Genomic DNA, 16,400 nt, shown 5'->3' on the forward strand with positions numbered 1-16,400 from the left:
ACAAAGAAATGGCAGACCAATTGAACAAATACTTTGGTTCTGTCTTCACGAAGGAAGACAGAAATAACCTTCCGAAATACTAGGGGACCGAGGGTCTAGTGAGAAGGAGGAACTGAAGGAAATCCTTATTAGTCAGGAAATTGTGTTAGGGAAATTGATGGGATTGAAGGCTGATAAATCCCCAGGACCTGATAGTCTGCATCCCAGAGTACTTAAGGAAGTGGCCATAGAAATAGTGGATGCATTGGTGATCATTTTCCAACAGTCTATCAACTTTGGATCAGTTCCTATGGACTGAAGGGTAGCTAATGTAAAACCACTTTTTAAGAAAGGAGAGAGAGAGAAAACAGGTAATTTTAGACCGGTTAGCCTGACATCAGTAGTGGGGTAAATGTTGGAATCAATTATTAAAGATGAAATAACAACGCATTTGGAAAGCAGTGACAGGATCGGTCCAATCAGCATGGATTTATGAAAGGGAAATCATGCTTGACAAATCTTCTGGAATTGTTTGAGGATGTAACTAGCAGAGTTGTCAAGGGAGAACCAGTGGATGTGGTGTATTTGGACTTTCAAAAGGCTTTTGACATGGTCAGCACACAAGAGATTGGTGTGCAAAAATTAAAGCACATGATATTGGGGTAATGTATGGACGTGGATTGAGAACTGGTTGGCAGACAGGAAGCGGAGAGTCGGGACAAACGGGTCCTTTTCAGAATGGCAGGCAGTGACTAGTGGGGTGCCGCAGGGCTCTGTGCTGGGACCCCAACTATTTACAATATACATTAATGATTTAGATGAAGGAATTGAGTGTAATATTTCCAAGTTTGCAGATGACACTAAGTTGGGTGGCAGTGTAAGCTGTGAGGAAGACGCTAAGAGGCTGCAGGGTGACTTGGACAGGTTAGATGAGTGGGAAAACGCATGGCAGATGCAGTATAATGTGGATAAATGTGAGATTATCCACTTTGGGGGCAAAAACATGAAGGCAGAATATTATCTGAATGGCAGCAGATTAGGAAAAGGGGAGGTGCAACGAGACCTGGGTGTCATGGTACATCAGTCATTGAAAGTTGGCATGCAGGTACAGCAGGCGGTGAAGAAGGCAAATGGTATGTTGGCCTTCATAGCTAGAGGATTTGAGTATAAGAGCAGGGAGGTCTTACTGCAGTTGTACAGGGCCTTGGTGAGGCCTCACCTGGAATATTGTGTTCAGTTTTGGTTTCCTAATCTGAGGAAGGATGTTCTTGCTATTGAGGGAGTGCAGCAAAGGTTCACCAGACTGATTTCCGGGATGGTAGGACTGACATATGAGGAGAGACTGGATTGACTGAGCCTGTATTCATTGGAGTTTAGAAGGATGAGAGGGGATCTCAAAGAAACATATAAAATTCTGACTGGACTGGACAGGTTAGATGCAGGAAGAATGTTCCTGATGTTGGGAAGTCCAGAACCAGGGGACATAGTCTAAGGATAAGGCGTAAGCCATTTAGGACTGAGATGAGGAGAAACTTCTTCACTCCGAAAGTTGTTAACCTGTGGAATTCCCTGCCGCAAAGAGTTGTTGATGCCAGTTCATTGGATATATTCAAGAGGGAGTTAGATATGGCCCTTACAGCTAAAGGGATCAAGGGGTATGGAGAGAAAGCAGGAAATGGGTACTGAAGTGAATGATCAGCCATGATCTTATTGAATGGTGGTGCAGGCTCGAAGGGCCAAATGGCCTACTCCTGCACCTATTTTCTATGTTTCTATGTTGAATACATTACCCCCAATACCATGTGCTTTAATTTTGCACACTAATCTCTTGTGTGGGACCTTGTCAAAAGCCTTTTGAAAGACCCAATACACACCATCCACTGGTTCTCCCTTGTCTACTCTACTAGTTACATGCTCAAAAAATTCTAGAAGATTTGTTAAGCATCATTTCCCTTTCATAAATCCATGCTGACTTGGACCGATCCTGTCCAATTGCGCAGCTATTACATCTTTGATAATTGATTCCAACATTTTCCCCACTACTGATGTCAGGCTAACCAGTCTATAATTCCCTGTTTTCTCTCTCCATCCTTTTTTAAAAAGTGGGGTTACATTAGCTACCCTCCAATCCATAGGAACTGATCCAGAGTCTATAGAATGTTGGAAAATGACCACCATTGCATCCACTATTTCTAGGGCCACTTCCTTAAGTACTCTGTGATGCAGAGTATCAGGTCCTGGGGATTATCGGCCTTCAGTCCCATCTATTTCCCTATCACAATTTCCTGACTAATAAGGATTTTCTTCAGTTCCTTCTTCTCACTAGATCCTCGGTCCCCTAGTATTTCCGGAAGGTTATTTGTGTCTTCCTTAGTGAAGACAGAACCAAAGTATTTGTTCAATTGGTCTGCCATTTCTTTGTTCCTCATTATAAATTCACCTGATTCTGATTGGAAGGGACCTACATTTGTCTTCACTAATTTTTGTCTCTTCACATATCTATAGAAGCTTTTGCAGTCAGTTTTTATGTTCCCAGCAAGCTTCCTCTCATACTCTATTTTCCCCCTCCTAATTAAACCCTTTGTCCTCCTCTGCTGAATTCTAAATTTCTCCCAGTCCTCAAGTTTGCTGCTTTTTCTGGCCAATTTATATGCCTCTTCCTTGGATTTAACACTATCCCTAATTTCTTTTGTTAGCCACTGTTGAGCCACCTTCCCCATTTTACTTCTATGCCAGGCAGGGATGTACAATTGTTGAAGTTCATCCATGTGATCTTTAAATGTCTGCCATTGCCTATCCACCGTCAACCCTTGAAGTATCATTTTCCAGTCTATCCTAGCCAGTTCACGTCTCATACATCAAAGTTACCCTTCTTTAAGTTCAGGACTCTAGTCTCTGAATTAACTGTGTCATTCTCCATCTTAATGAAGAATTCTACCACATTATGGTCACTCTTCCCCAAGGGGCCTCACACAACAAGATTGCTAATTAATCCTCTCGTTACACAACACTCAGTCTAGAATGGCCATCTCTCTGGTTGGTTGCTCGACGTATTGGTCTTGAAAACCATCCATTATACACTCCAGGAAATCCTCCTCCACCGTATTGCTATCAGTTTGGTTAGCCCAATCTATATGCAGATTAAAGTCACCCATGATAAATGCTGTACCTTTATTGCACGCATCCCTAATTTCTTGTTTGATGCCATCCCCAACCTCACTATTACTGTTTGGCGGCCTGTACACAACTCCCACTAGCGTTTTCTGCCCTTCGGTGTTCTGCAGCTCTACCCATACAGATTCCATATCATCCAAGCTAATGTCCTTCCTTACTATTGCGTTAATTTCCTCTTTAACCAGCAATGCTACCCCGCCTCCTTTTCCTTTCTGTCTATCCTTCCTGAATATTGAATACCACTGAATGTTGAGTTCCCAGCCTTGGTCACCCTAGAGCCATGTCTCCGTAATCCCAATTACATCATATCAGTTAACAGCTATCTGCGCAGTTAATTCATCCACCTTATTACGAATGCTTCTCGCATTGAGACACAGAGCCTTCAGGCTTGTTTTTTTAACACTCTTTGTCCTTTTAGAATTATGTTATAATGTGGCCCATTTTGGTTTTTTCCTTTGATTTTTCTGCCCTCCACTTTTCCTTATATCCTTTCTACCTTTTGTTTCTGCCCCCATTTTACTTCCCTCTGTCTCCTTGCATAGATTCCCATCCCCCTGCCATATTAGTTGAAACCCTCCCCAACAGCACTAGCAAACACTCCCCCTAGGACATTGGTTCCGGTCCTGCCCAGGTGCAGACCGTCCGGTTTGTACTGGTACCACCTCCCCCAGAACCGGTTCCAATGTCCCAGGAATTTGAATCCCTCCCTCTTGAACCATTCCTCAAGCCACGTATTCATCTTAACTATCCTGCTATTTTTACTCTGACTTGCACTTGGCACTGGTAGCAATCCTGAGATTAGTACCTTTTGAGGTCCTACTTTTGAATTTAACTCCTAGCTCCCTAAATTCAGCTTGGAGGAGCTCATCCCATTTTTTACCTATATCGTTGGTACCTATATGCACCACGACAACTGGCTGTTCACCCTCCCCCTCCAGAATGCCCTGCAGCCGCTCCAAGTCATCCTTGACCTTTGCACCAGGGAGGCAACATACCATCCTGGAGTCTCGATTGCAGCCGCAGAAGCGCCTATCTATTCCCCTTACAATAGAAGCCCCTACCACTATAGCTCTCCCACTCTTTTTCCTGCCCTCCTGTGCAGCAGAGCCGCCCATGGTGCCATGAACTTGGCTGCTGCTGCCTTCCGCGATGAGTCATCTCTCCCGACAGTACCCAAAACGGTATATCTGTTTTGGAGGGAGATGACCGCAGGGGATCCCTGCACTACTTTCCTTCCACTGCTCTGCCTGATGGTCACCCATTCCCTATCTGCCTGTGTAACCTTTACCTGCGGTGTGACTAACTCACTATTCACGACATGCTCAGCATCGCGGATGCTCCAGAGTGAGTCCATGCGCAGCTCCAATGCCGCAATGCGGTCTGTCAGGACCTGCAGCTGGACACACTTCCTACACACATAGTAGTCAGGGACACTGGAAGCGTCCCTGACTTCCCACATAGCACAGGAGGATCATGACACAGGTCTGGGTTCTCCTACCATGACTTAACCCTTAAATTAACTTAATTTGGCAACATTGCCAAAGGTTCCCTACTGATAAGAAAAGAAAACAAAAAAGATTAAATACTCACCTATCCACCAGCCAATCACTTACCCGCTTGGCTGTGACGTGACACTTTGATTTCTTATTACTTCTTTGTTTACTCTTGTCCCTGCACCAGCTAGCTATTCCGACTGCCCGAACTCCTTGCCTTTTATAGGCCCCGATCCTCGACCTCCCGCTGCTCCCCACTGCTGCTCTGACTGCCCGAAATGAAGCATTAGGGAAATGATTGTTGCTCAGATTGGAGAAGGGTTGGAAGTGATGTGCCCCAAGTGTCAGCTCTGCTGTTCTCCCATCTCATACTTCTTTCTGCATTGTCCATGGTCAAAATGGCAGGCAGGCAACCTCAGCTCGGGGCTCTGCCAGAACCGTACCACCATACATCTGCCCCAAGGGATCTGTAAGAGTAAATTTGAGGTGCTACCATTTTTTCCCCTCATTTGTCTTGGGTAATTTTATAGCCTCTGCTCTCATTTGATTTTACATCATTAACTCCATGCCACATGCACTGTATTGCACTGCCTTATGTGGTGTAAGGCTTTGATGGCGACGATTTTCTTTCGATAAAAGTAATTGATGGACGCTTGGCCTCATAATGCATTTTATTGCATCCCTGTACTGTGCACCTTTCGGTAAGGTGTTGCCTTCCAGGGAGGTAGATTCGGAGAGAGGGATCGATAGTGCCACTCGCGCATCTGACAGCAGCTGAGTACAAAGGTGCAGTGGCTTAGCAGCAGCTCTCCTCTTGACGTGTGGCTTTGGGAAGGGAGAGGAACTTAAAGTAAGAGATGCAAAATATAGTTCTTTACTGATCATCTGTGTTATTGGCATTATTGTTGATGGCATTGATGAGCATTCACAGACTGTGTGGATTACCTGGCAGATTGACGCACGGAGCGACCGCACTGGTGAGGTTATCTTCAAAGACAACTTTACATCCTCTGTTGCTGGAATTGTGGAGGAAGACTACAGGATGGATGGACAGATGCAGCTCATCTGCTGCTCAATCGAAGGAGATGGTAAACCTAACTTTTTTTCCCCCTTGACTTGTGTGAATTCTGACCAGAGATTCACCATTAATCTCAATCATACTGCATTATGCGAGAGTTTGCAGGGATGTAATTGACCATTGACGATACAGTGGCAATCTGAAGGAGCGGAGTAATCATTTAGAAGCACAAGGTAGGGGCACCCCTGTTGTTGTAGCAAGGTATACAGACCAGAAGGTATCAGCTTGGTCTGTGCTGAGTCTGTAGGGCAGCTGCAGTTGGGTTGGAAAAAGTGAAAAGAAATCAATCAGCATCCTGTTCGCTGTCCAGTGACTCTTCCCCCCCACCCCACAGTCAAATAGCCTGTTGACACATACTGTCCACACCTAAATATGAAGAATACCCACTTGGGTGAGGTTTGCATTTCTCTATCCGTACCTTCAGAAGAATAAGAGAGAAAACTGGAAGTGCTCGTCCAAATTACTTGTCTTCTGCTCCACAGTTCGAGGTTATCTTCCTGCCGGTCGAGAGATGAAAGGGAATTTGATGGACGCAAATGCAGAACAAGACTTAATCCGTGATCTGAGCCAGCGGAAACAGAACCTGCTGCTCGAACTGCGTAACTATGAGGAAAATTCAAAGGTAGATTGTTAAACCAAGTGGTTATTGTCAATATCACCAGCTGTCATTCATTGGAAACATTTTCTTAATTGTTGTAAGCCATGAGAATCAGGACACTGACCTCAAATTGCTGTTTTTCTACTATGTTCACTCAAGTTGTTTGGTACAAGTAAGTTTTTTTTTCTAATTTACTTTCTTCCCCTGATCTCCAATGTACAGTGCATTTAACCCATGCTAGATGAGACAATGTCAAGTGATATTTAAGTCCTGCTGTACCTGGCCAGGGAGCGTTGATACGGCATCGCACAGAGAGCTTTACTCTGTGTCAAATCTGTTATGCTTGACTGGGAAGTTTCAGTAACTGGTGAAGGGCCATACTGCATGAGTGACTGGCTGGCAGAGAGCACTGTGAATGGATGAATGACGAGTAAGCGATGTAGTTACACTGCTAATTAAATATATACATGTTGCATTTGTATCAGGTTGCCTTGAGTGCCCTGGGTGGAGAAGGGGATGGGCAGATCGGCATTATTCCAGCCAACACACAACTGCAGACTGGTCTATCTGTCAACATAGACAGCACCAACCAAAATCCTAATGTGGAGCTGAACATTTCTACATTGAATGGTGAGTCTACCTTGAGACATCTTAAGCTACAGATTGCAGGAACAATACCAAAGAGGAGGGTGCCTTTCTGCTTTTTATTCAAGACTTTAGATGCCTTTTTTGGCTGCTAACTTTTAGAATTTTTGAAATTAATTTGTAGCTATTTTAGTATAATAATATTCTATCTTTGTTTATATATTTGCATTATTAACATTTTTGAATCAGCTGATTGGTTGGCTCTGAATGGCACTTTCTGGCAAGCACATTGGCGACCCACCTATAGCAAACCCAGCATTGGGAACAAAGTTATGTTGTCATGGCTGGCATTATTTGGCATAGCATTATTTCGAATAAGAACATGGGAGTTCTTCCCAGTGTCCTGACCAATAGTTATCCCTCAATCAACATCACTAAAGTTAGATTATCTGGTTATTATCACATTGGTGTTTATGGGACTTTGATGTGTGCAAATTGGCAGCCATGTTTCCTACATTACAGAAGTGCCTACACTTCAAAAGTACTCACTGGCTGTAAAGCACCTTGGGGACATCCTGAGATCATGAAAGGTGCTATATAAATGCAAGGTTTTTTTATGGATGATATCACAAATGAGCTTCAAAATGACAGTTTGTTTTCATTTACATGCTTACCTATATAATTGCCAACCTTTTTTTAAACTGCCAAAAGATTGGAAGCCATTACTGAGTAAACTGTACTCCAATCCAATAGTTTTCTCTGTGAGCAACGAATATATATGCTGCCAACAGCAACAATATAACTAGCTCTCTGATGGTGGTGCTGCTGCTGAATTTTTGCAGTCATTGAATTCAGCAGCACCATCAGCAGCTGCTTAGAAGTATTACAACCCTCACTGCAATCCACACGTCTGCAGGGCCACAATACCACTGGTGGACTGCTCGGTTCATTGGCTGCACAAACTCAGCTGGTTTGTGGACAGAAATTGAATGTTGAGGAGATGAACCTGGGTGGAGGTCAGTCTGTTACACCTCTGGGATATTGAGGATTGTGTTAGCTTTTAGTGTCGCAACTGCACTGTTCAACTGTTAATTGAAAGTAGAATTTGTGGTGTTGACAACACAGCTGATTTTCTTTTTCAGTTTGAGAGTTGCACGCCTTTGCTGCTTTTGTCCTTGTCCTATGAGGAGAGATTGAGTAGATTTGCCCTATACGCTCTGGAGTTTAGAAGAATGAGAGGTAATCTCGTTGAAACATAAAATTCTGAGGGGGATTGATGGGGTAGATGCTGAGAGGTTGTTTCCCTTGGTTAGAGAGTGTAGAACAAGGAGGCACAGTTTCAGAACAGGGAGTCAGCCATTTAAGACTCCGATGAAGACAAATGTCTTCAAAGTGTTCTAAATCTTTTGGAATTCTCTACCTCAAAGGGCTGTGGATGCTGAGTGGTTGAGTACATTCAAGATTTTTGGACTCTAGTGTAATCAAGAGATATTGGGATCGGGCGGGAAGTGGAGTTGAGATGGAGGATCAACCATGATCTTATTGAATGATGGAGCAGGCTCGAGGGGCCGTATGGCCTACTTCTGCTCCCAATTCTTATGTTATACTGCTGTTTAATGTTGGGAATCCCAATTAAAATGGGAATATTGAGACTGAAGTATGGCTATGTTATGCCAAGGTCTGTTGGGAGAGATGATTTAATTTATTTCCAATAGATGTTAAACTAGATTTTCATTTTAATACCTTGAAGATAAATGTTATCTCATCACTGGCCAGAATTAAGATTATTACTTTAAAGGAGGAATCTTTTGTGCCTCTAGATGGGTAACTTAAGATTAAAGTAATTAATGCGCCTGGGCTCAATTATTTGTGACAATTCCACTGGTCATTCCTTCAAAAAGTATTCCATTCTAAAAAGTATGTCAGGTTATTTTTGGAGAGGTTTGTGGTGAAAAAACATTCCAAGACTTAGGCTAGGTAAATTTGAAGCCCATAACCAGAGAGGGTTCACTAGCTCCTTAGCTTTACAATTCAGTCCTTAAATTAGAATGCACAGGAGTATGGTGTTTCCTTAATAGGTCTCTGTGTGACTTGAACTACAGGAGGACGGAAGTAGAAACTGTGCAGCAAGTTTGTTTTATTCTTAAAGGGAAAGCAGGGCAACTGGAGAATTGAGCTTTGCTGACGGTGTATTTTGTGCAGCATTTGAGATAGCTGTTATCTCAAGCTGTTAGGATCAAGCAAGGTTCTACTTTGTAAAACACTAACCTTAAAATCAAATCTGTTGTCGCTGGAGGTTCTGGAATCGGATACGGAGACTTGACCTAGTTAGGACGTTTGAGGAATTATGGAAATTATTCTTTATATCAAATAGACACTATTCATGCACATTATGTATTCCTGCAGGTGAATGCATAATCTTATTTTTCATGCACTTTTTGGTCCCATGGGGATTTATTTCAGTATGGGAGCTATACGTGTTTGGGGCTTGAGGATTATATTTAGAGTGAGGTGGGAAGTAGGGCTCCTATGAAACTAAAGCAAGCAGATAGAGACAACTATAATGGAGGAAAAAGTACAGAAATGTAAATGTGGAACTGAATGACATGATGGTTTAATACATTGTCCTTTTACCCCTGAGTCCTGGACTGATGGGATGAAAATCTTGTTAACTGCAAGAATCTAAAGTGAAAACGAATTTAGAATTTTGTCAACCCCAATCCTAGTGGGTGTGTCCATAATGCAAAACTTGTCCACAATCCATCACCAAATTGGCAGCCTCATGCACAAAAGTGGCTGGTAGAAAAAAATTAAGTGTGTAACACTACTATAGTTAGGAGGTTCTCTTCTGAGATTTGGGTTAAGGACATTGTTGGGAAGATTTATGTTTGTAACCATACCTGGGATTTCAAAAACTGAAATATGTTTCATTGTCCAATGTTGACAACCATTACTGTATTGAGCACGAACATTTATGTCCTCCTCCCTCTTCCAACCACCCCTCCCCCAAAAAAAGGTTTGTTTAGAAAGGTAGAAATGTGAGGTATATACATTTCACACATGGTACCCTACTCTACTCTAAACTTTAAATTAAAACATTGTAAAGATTTAAAAGTGCAGACCATATCTGCCCACTGCGACTCCAGTATGCCATTAGCTGTTGGGGCACTGCTACCCCAGCTCCACAATAAAAACACATGAGCACCCAGTTCCGCTGAACGCACAGTTGGGACTGGGTTCCAATCCCCAAGCTCCACAGGGCATGCAGTTGATGTTGCATTCCAGTACCTCATGCCTGCAAGGTAAACATAGAAACATAGAAAATAGGTGCAGGAATAGGCCATTCGGCCCTTCAAGCCTGCACCACCATTCAATAAGATCATGACTGATCATTCCTTCAGTACCTCTTTCCTGCTTTCTCTCCATACCCCTTGATCCCCTTAGCCGTAAGGGCCATATCTAACTCTCTCTTGAATATATCCAATGAACTGGCATCAACAACTCTCTGCGGCAGGGAATTCCACAGGTCAACAACTCTCTGAGTGAAGAAGTTTCTCCTCATCTCAGTCCTAAATGGCCTACCCCTTATCCTAAGACTGTGTCCCCTGGTTCTGGACTTCCCCAACATCGAGAACATTCTTCCCGCATCTAACCTGTCCAATCCCGTCAGAACCTTATACATTTCTATGAGATCCCCTCTCATCCTTCTAAACTCGAGTGAATAAAGGCCCAGTTGATCCAGTCTCTCCTCATATGTCAGTCCAGCCATCCCAGGAATCAGTCTGGTGAACCTTCGCTGCACTCCCTCAATAGCAATAACGTCCTTCCTCAGATTAGGAGACCAAAACTGAACACAATATTCCAGGTGAGGCCTCACTAAGGGCCTGTACAACTGCAGTAAGACCTCCCTGCTTCCATACTCAAATCCCCTAGCTATGAAGGCCAGCATACCATTTGTCTTCTTCACCGCCTGCTGTACCTGCATGCCAACTTTCAATGACTGATGTACCATGACACCCAGGTCTCGTTGCACCTCCCCTTTTCCTAATCTGCCGCCATTCAGATAATATTCTGCCTTTGTGTTTTTGCCCCCAAAGTGGATAACCTCACATTTATCCACATTATACTGCATCTGCCATGCATTTGCCCACTCACGTAACCTGTCCAAGTCACCCTGCAGCCTCTTAACGTCCTCCTTGCAGCTCACACCACCACCCAGTTTAGTGTCATCTGCAAACTTGGAGATATTACACTCAATTCCTTCATCTAAATCATTGATGTATATTGTAAAGAGCTGGGGTCCCAGCACTGAGCCCTGCAGCACTCCACTAGTCACTGTCTGCCATTCTGAAAAGGACCGTTTATCCCGACTTTTTGCTTCCTGTTTGCCAACCAGTCCTCTATCCACGTCAGTACATTACCCCCAATACCATGTGCTTTGATTTTGCACACCAATCTCTTGTATGGGACCTTGTCAAAAGCCTTTTGAAAGTCCAAATACACCACATCCAGTGGTTCTCCCTTGTCCACTCTATTAGTTACATCCTCAAAAAATTCCAGATCATTTGTCAAGTATGATTTCCCTTTCATAAATCCATGCTGACTTGGACCGAAACTGTCACTGCTTTCCAAATGCGTTGCTATTTCATCCTTAATAATTGATTCCAACATTTTCCCCACTACTGATGTCAGGCTAACCGGTCTATAATTACCCGTTTTTTCTCTCCCTCCCTTTTTAAAAAGGTTTGTTACATTAGCTACCCTCCAGTCCATAGGAACTTATCCAGAGCCGATAGACTGTTGGAAAATGATCACCAATGCATCCAGTATTTCTAGGAATACTTCCTTAAGTACTCTGGGATGTAGACTATCAGGCCCCGGGGATTTATTGGTCTTCAATCTCATCAATTTCCCGAACACAATTTCCCGCCTAATAAGGACATCCTTCAGTTCCTCGTTCTCACTCGATCCTCGGTCCCCTAGTATTCCGGAAGGTTATTTGTGTCTTCCTTCGTGAAAACAGAACCAAAGTATTTGTTCAATTGGTCTGCCATTTCTTTGTTCCCCATTATAAATTCACCTGAATCCGACTGCAAGGGACCTACATTTGTCTTCACTAATCTTTTTCTCTTCACATATCTATAGAAGCTTTTGCAGTCAGTTTTTATGTTCCCAGCAAGTTTCCTCTCGTACTCTATTTTCTCCCTCCTAATTAAACCCTTTGTCCTCCTCTGCTGAATTCTAAATTTCTCCCAGTCCTCAGGTTTGCTGATTTTCTGGCCAATTTATATGCCTCTTCCTTGGATTTAACACTATCTTTAATTTCCCTTGTCAGCCATGGTTGAGCCACCTTCCCCATTTTATTTTTACTCCAGACAGGGATATACAATTGTTGAAGTTCATCCATGTGATCTTAAATGTTTGCCATTGCCTTTCCACCGTCAACCCTTTAAGTATCATTTGCCAGTCAATTCTAGCCAATTCACGTCTCATACCATAGAAGTTACCTTTCCTTAATTTCAGGACCCTAGTTTCTGAATTAACTGTGTCGCTCTCCATCATTTTATGGTCACTCTTCCCCAAAGGGCCTCGCACATCAAGATTGCTCATTAGTCCTTTCTCATTACACATCACCCAGTCTAGGATGGCTAGCTCACTAGTTGGTTCCTCGACATATTGGTCTAGAAAACCATCCCTAATACACTCCAGGAAATCCTCCTCCACCGCATTGCTATCAGTTTGGTTAGCCCAATCAATATGTAGATTAAAGTCACCCATGATAACTGCTGTACCTTTATTGCATGCATCCCTAATTTCTTGTTTGATGCTGTCCCCCTCACTACTGCTGTTTGGTGGCCTGTACACAACTCCCACTTGCGTTTTATGCCCTTTGGTATTCCGTAGCTCCACCCATACTGATTCCACATCATCCAAGCTAATGTTCTTCCTTACTATTGCATTAATTTCCTCTTTAACCAGAAATGTCACCCCGCCTCCTTTTTCTTTCTGTCTATCTTTCCTAAATGTTGAATACCCTTGGATGTTGAGTTCCCAGCCTTTCTCACCCTGGAGCCATGTCTCCATGATGCCAATCACATCGTATCCGTTAACTGCTATCTTAATTCGTCCACCTTATTCCGAATACTCCTCGCATTGAGGCACAGAGCCTTCAGGCTTGTCTTTCTAACACTCGTTGCCCCTTTAGAATTTTGCTGTAATGTTGCCCTTTTTGCTTTTTGACTTGGATTTCTCTTCCCTCCACTTTTACTTTTCTTCTTTCTGTCTTTTGCTTCTGCCCCCATTCTACCTCCCTCTGTCTCCCTACATAGGTTCCCATCCCCCTGCCATATTAGTTTAACTCCTCCCCAACAGCACTTGCAAACACTCTCCCTCGGACATTGGTTCCGGTCCTGCCCAGGTGCAGACCGTCCGGTTTATACTGGTCCCACCTCCTCCAGAACCGGTTCCAATGTCCCAGGAATTTATATTCCTCCCTTCTGAACCACTCCTCAAGCCATCTGAGCTATCCTGCGATTCCTACTCTGACTAGCACGTGGCACTGGTAGCAATCCCAAGATTACTTTTGAGCTCCGACTTTTTAATTTAACTCCTAGCTCCCTAAATTCGTCTCGTAGGACCTGATCCCGTTTTTTACCTACAGCGTTGGTACCTATATGCTCCACGACAACTGGCTGTTCACCCTCCCTTTTAAAAATGTCCTGCACCCGCTCCAAGACATCCTTGACCCTTGCACCAGGGAGGCAACATACCATCCTGGAGTCTCAGTTGCGGCCGCAGAAACGTCTATCTATTCCCCTTACAATAGAATGCGCTACCACTATAGCTCTCCCAATCTTTTTCCTGCTCTCCTGTGCAGCAGAGCCACCCACAGTGCCATGAACTTGGCTGCTGCTGCTGCTCTCCCCTAATGAGTCATCCCCCCCCCCCCCCCCCCAACAGTACCCAAAGCAGTGCATCTGTTTTGCAGGGGGATGACCGTAGGGGACCCCTGCACTACCTTCCTTGCACTGCTCTTCCTGTTGGTCACCCATTCCCTATCTGGCTGTGTACGCTTTACCTGCGGTAAGACCGACTCACTAAATGTGCTATTCACGTCATTCTCAGCATCATGGTTGCTCCAGAGTAAATCCACCCGCAACTCCAGTGCCGCAATGCAGTCTGTCAGGAGCTGCAGCCGGATACACTTCCCACAAATGTCAGGGACACTGGAAGCGTCCCTGACTTCCCATATATTACAGGAGGAGCAAAACACGTGTCCGAGCTCTCCTGTCATGACTTAACCCCTAGATTAACTTAATTTGGCAACAATAATGCTAAAGGTTACTTACTGATAAAAGAAAAAGAAAAAAAGTACTCACCAATCACTTACCCCCTTGGCTGTGACGTCACCTTTCGATTTCTTTCTACTTTTTTGTCTTCTTTCCCTGCAGCTGCACCGGCTGGCCGCCTCGACGCCTGCTGGGCCTTTATAGGCCTCCTGAAATCCCCGGACTCGCGCTGCTCTGAGCTCCCGCCTCCTCGACGCCTGCTGGGCCTTTATAGGCCTCCCGAAATCCCTGGACTCGTGCTGCTCCGTGTTGGGCCTTTATAGGCCTCCCGAAATCCCCGGACTCGCGCTTCTTCGAGGTCCCGCCTCCTCGACGTCTGCTGGGCCTTTATAGGTACACAGTCAATACTGGATTCAGTAATTCGCGCTCCGCAGGGCACACACTCAAGGCTGTGTCCAATACCCCATGTTCAGCACGGCGCACAGTTCTGATTTTACCTCCATCGCACAATGGAGTGTCCGTTTTATCGCACACCATTTGTGTGTTTTCAAAAGCAGCCCTGTGCAAATTACTCAAATGTAATGAGCTCCTTGGGCATTATTTACTGCTGTGGAGGAACTTCTCCTTCTAAATGGTATTACCAGTTATTCGTGTAACTTATCTTCTGTTTTTGTATCCACCGAGTTATTGTTCCAAACTCCGTCTAGTTAAGTATGGGCAACCTTATTTTGATCTGATTGCTGATCCCTCATATAGTGAGTGTGTGTTTTTATATAGACACCATAATTCGGGCTGTGCTTATCTTTGCTGAGGGTATATTTGACGGAGAGTCTCATGTGGTTCATCCCAGCGCGCACAATCTCTCAGGACAAATCCGAATTCCCATCATTCCACCCAAAGATGTCCCAGTGGATCTGCATATCAAGGCTTTTGTGGGCTACAGAAACAGGTGAGCAGTGGGAAGGGAAACTGAATGAGCCCTCCATACATTGAATGATGTGTAGCTTACAAATGTCTTTATTTGCTTACCGCTTATTGAACCGAACTCCAGAGTGCTACAAATAGAAACATCTTGTTGACAGTGTCTCTAGATTACAGAGTTATGCTGAAGATGTGAAATATACAGTGTACAATGGGGTGGCACAGCGAGTCTGCCCAGTGCACAGAGCATGTAGTCTTGGTTGTTCCTGTGCTTTGTGTTTTTGGAGGCAACCATTTTGTAACCTATACATTATAAAGTTACATTATGAATATTCATTGTCTCCAGTCTAATCGCAAGAGAAATGTGAGGCATGATGCAGCTCCATAACCACCCCACTTTGGAGGGGGGGCTGAGCAAGTGTCTTGTGGTGATAAGGTTGCCTCACTCTTGTAACTTGAGAGCAAAAGTAAGCAGATACTTACTTCGGCAGTGTCAGTTTGGCCCTCTTCCACCTGAATTAGAAGGTTGTAGTTTCAAGCTCTACGTCAGGATTTGAGCACATAATCCACACTGACGTTCCTGTACATAATGAAGAAATTCTATATTGGAGGTTCTGTCTTTTGGACGACACATTAAACCAAGGTCCCGTCTACCTGTTCAGGTGCACATTCAAGAGCCCATGGAATTATTCGAAAATGAATACGGAGATGTCCTCATCAATATTCCTCAATGAACCAACTACATCAAAAACAAATTAACTCTTCACTTCTATGTTCTATTAAAAGGGAGGTTGATACTTGCTTAGAAGTAAGATTATTAAGGGACATGAGGAAAAGGTAATGAATTGGGATTAAAAAGATGGAGCTGCCATAACTAACAAAATGGCAGGCTCAATGGGTTGAATGGCCTACTTCTGTTCCTATGTTCATATTCATCTTGTGCTTTTTTATGGGATATTGTGTGCAAAGTGGCAGTAGTGCTGTGTACTTGACCGTGAATGCACATCAAAGTAGTTCATTTGTACGTGAACATTGAATGTTGCTGAGACGTGTGATAAGGTGCTTGCTTTCTCTCTATATTAGGCTGAAATCATATATCTGGCACTGTTGTGTGTTATTAAATCCCTACCCCTGGCACTGCAGCTTAGTGCAATACTGCCTCACCTAATGCATGACAACCGGTAATGTTCAAATGGTAAACTACCTCACCACTTATGTAAAGGTAGAAAGCGCAGGACCATAGTCAGTATATTGAGAGAGCCCAATCAGTCATCATCATAGGT

General features: G+C 43.9%; 1 protein-coding gene across 4 annotated transcripts in view; it reads left to right on the top strand.

Annotated features, from left to right (window-relative positions):
* The window catches only part of bbs2 (Bardet-Biedl syndrome 2), an 87,975-nt gene that overhangs the window by 32,455 nt on the left and 39,120 nt on the right, over positions 1-16,400 (top strand). For all 4 annotated transcript variants that reach the window (XR_011596341.1, XM_070897797.1, XM_070897798.1 and 1 more), the window contains exons 9-12: positions 5,599-5,734; positions 6,207-6,346; positions 6,808-6,952; positions 14,974-15,145. Coding sequence is in view for 3 of the 4 variants with exons in the window: in XM_070897797.1 (XP_070753898.1) it covers positions 5,599-5,734; positions 6,207-6,346; positions 6,808-6,952; positions 14,974-15,145 (593 nt within the window). In the remaining variant the exon portion in view is untranslated. The remainder of the gene's footprint in view (positions 1-5,598; positions 5,735-6,206; positions 6,347-6,807; positions 6,953-14,973; positions 15,146-16,400) is intronic.

Source organism: Pristiophorus japonicus, chromosome 13 (genome assembly GCF_044704955.1).
Source record: "Pristiophorus japonicus isolate sPriJap1 chromosome 13, sPriJap1.hap1, whole genome shotgun sequence".
Taxonomy (NCBI): domain Eukaryota; kingdom Metazoa; phylum Chordata; class Chondrichthyes; family Pristiophoridae; genus Pristiophorus; species Pristiophorus japonicus.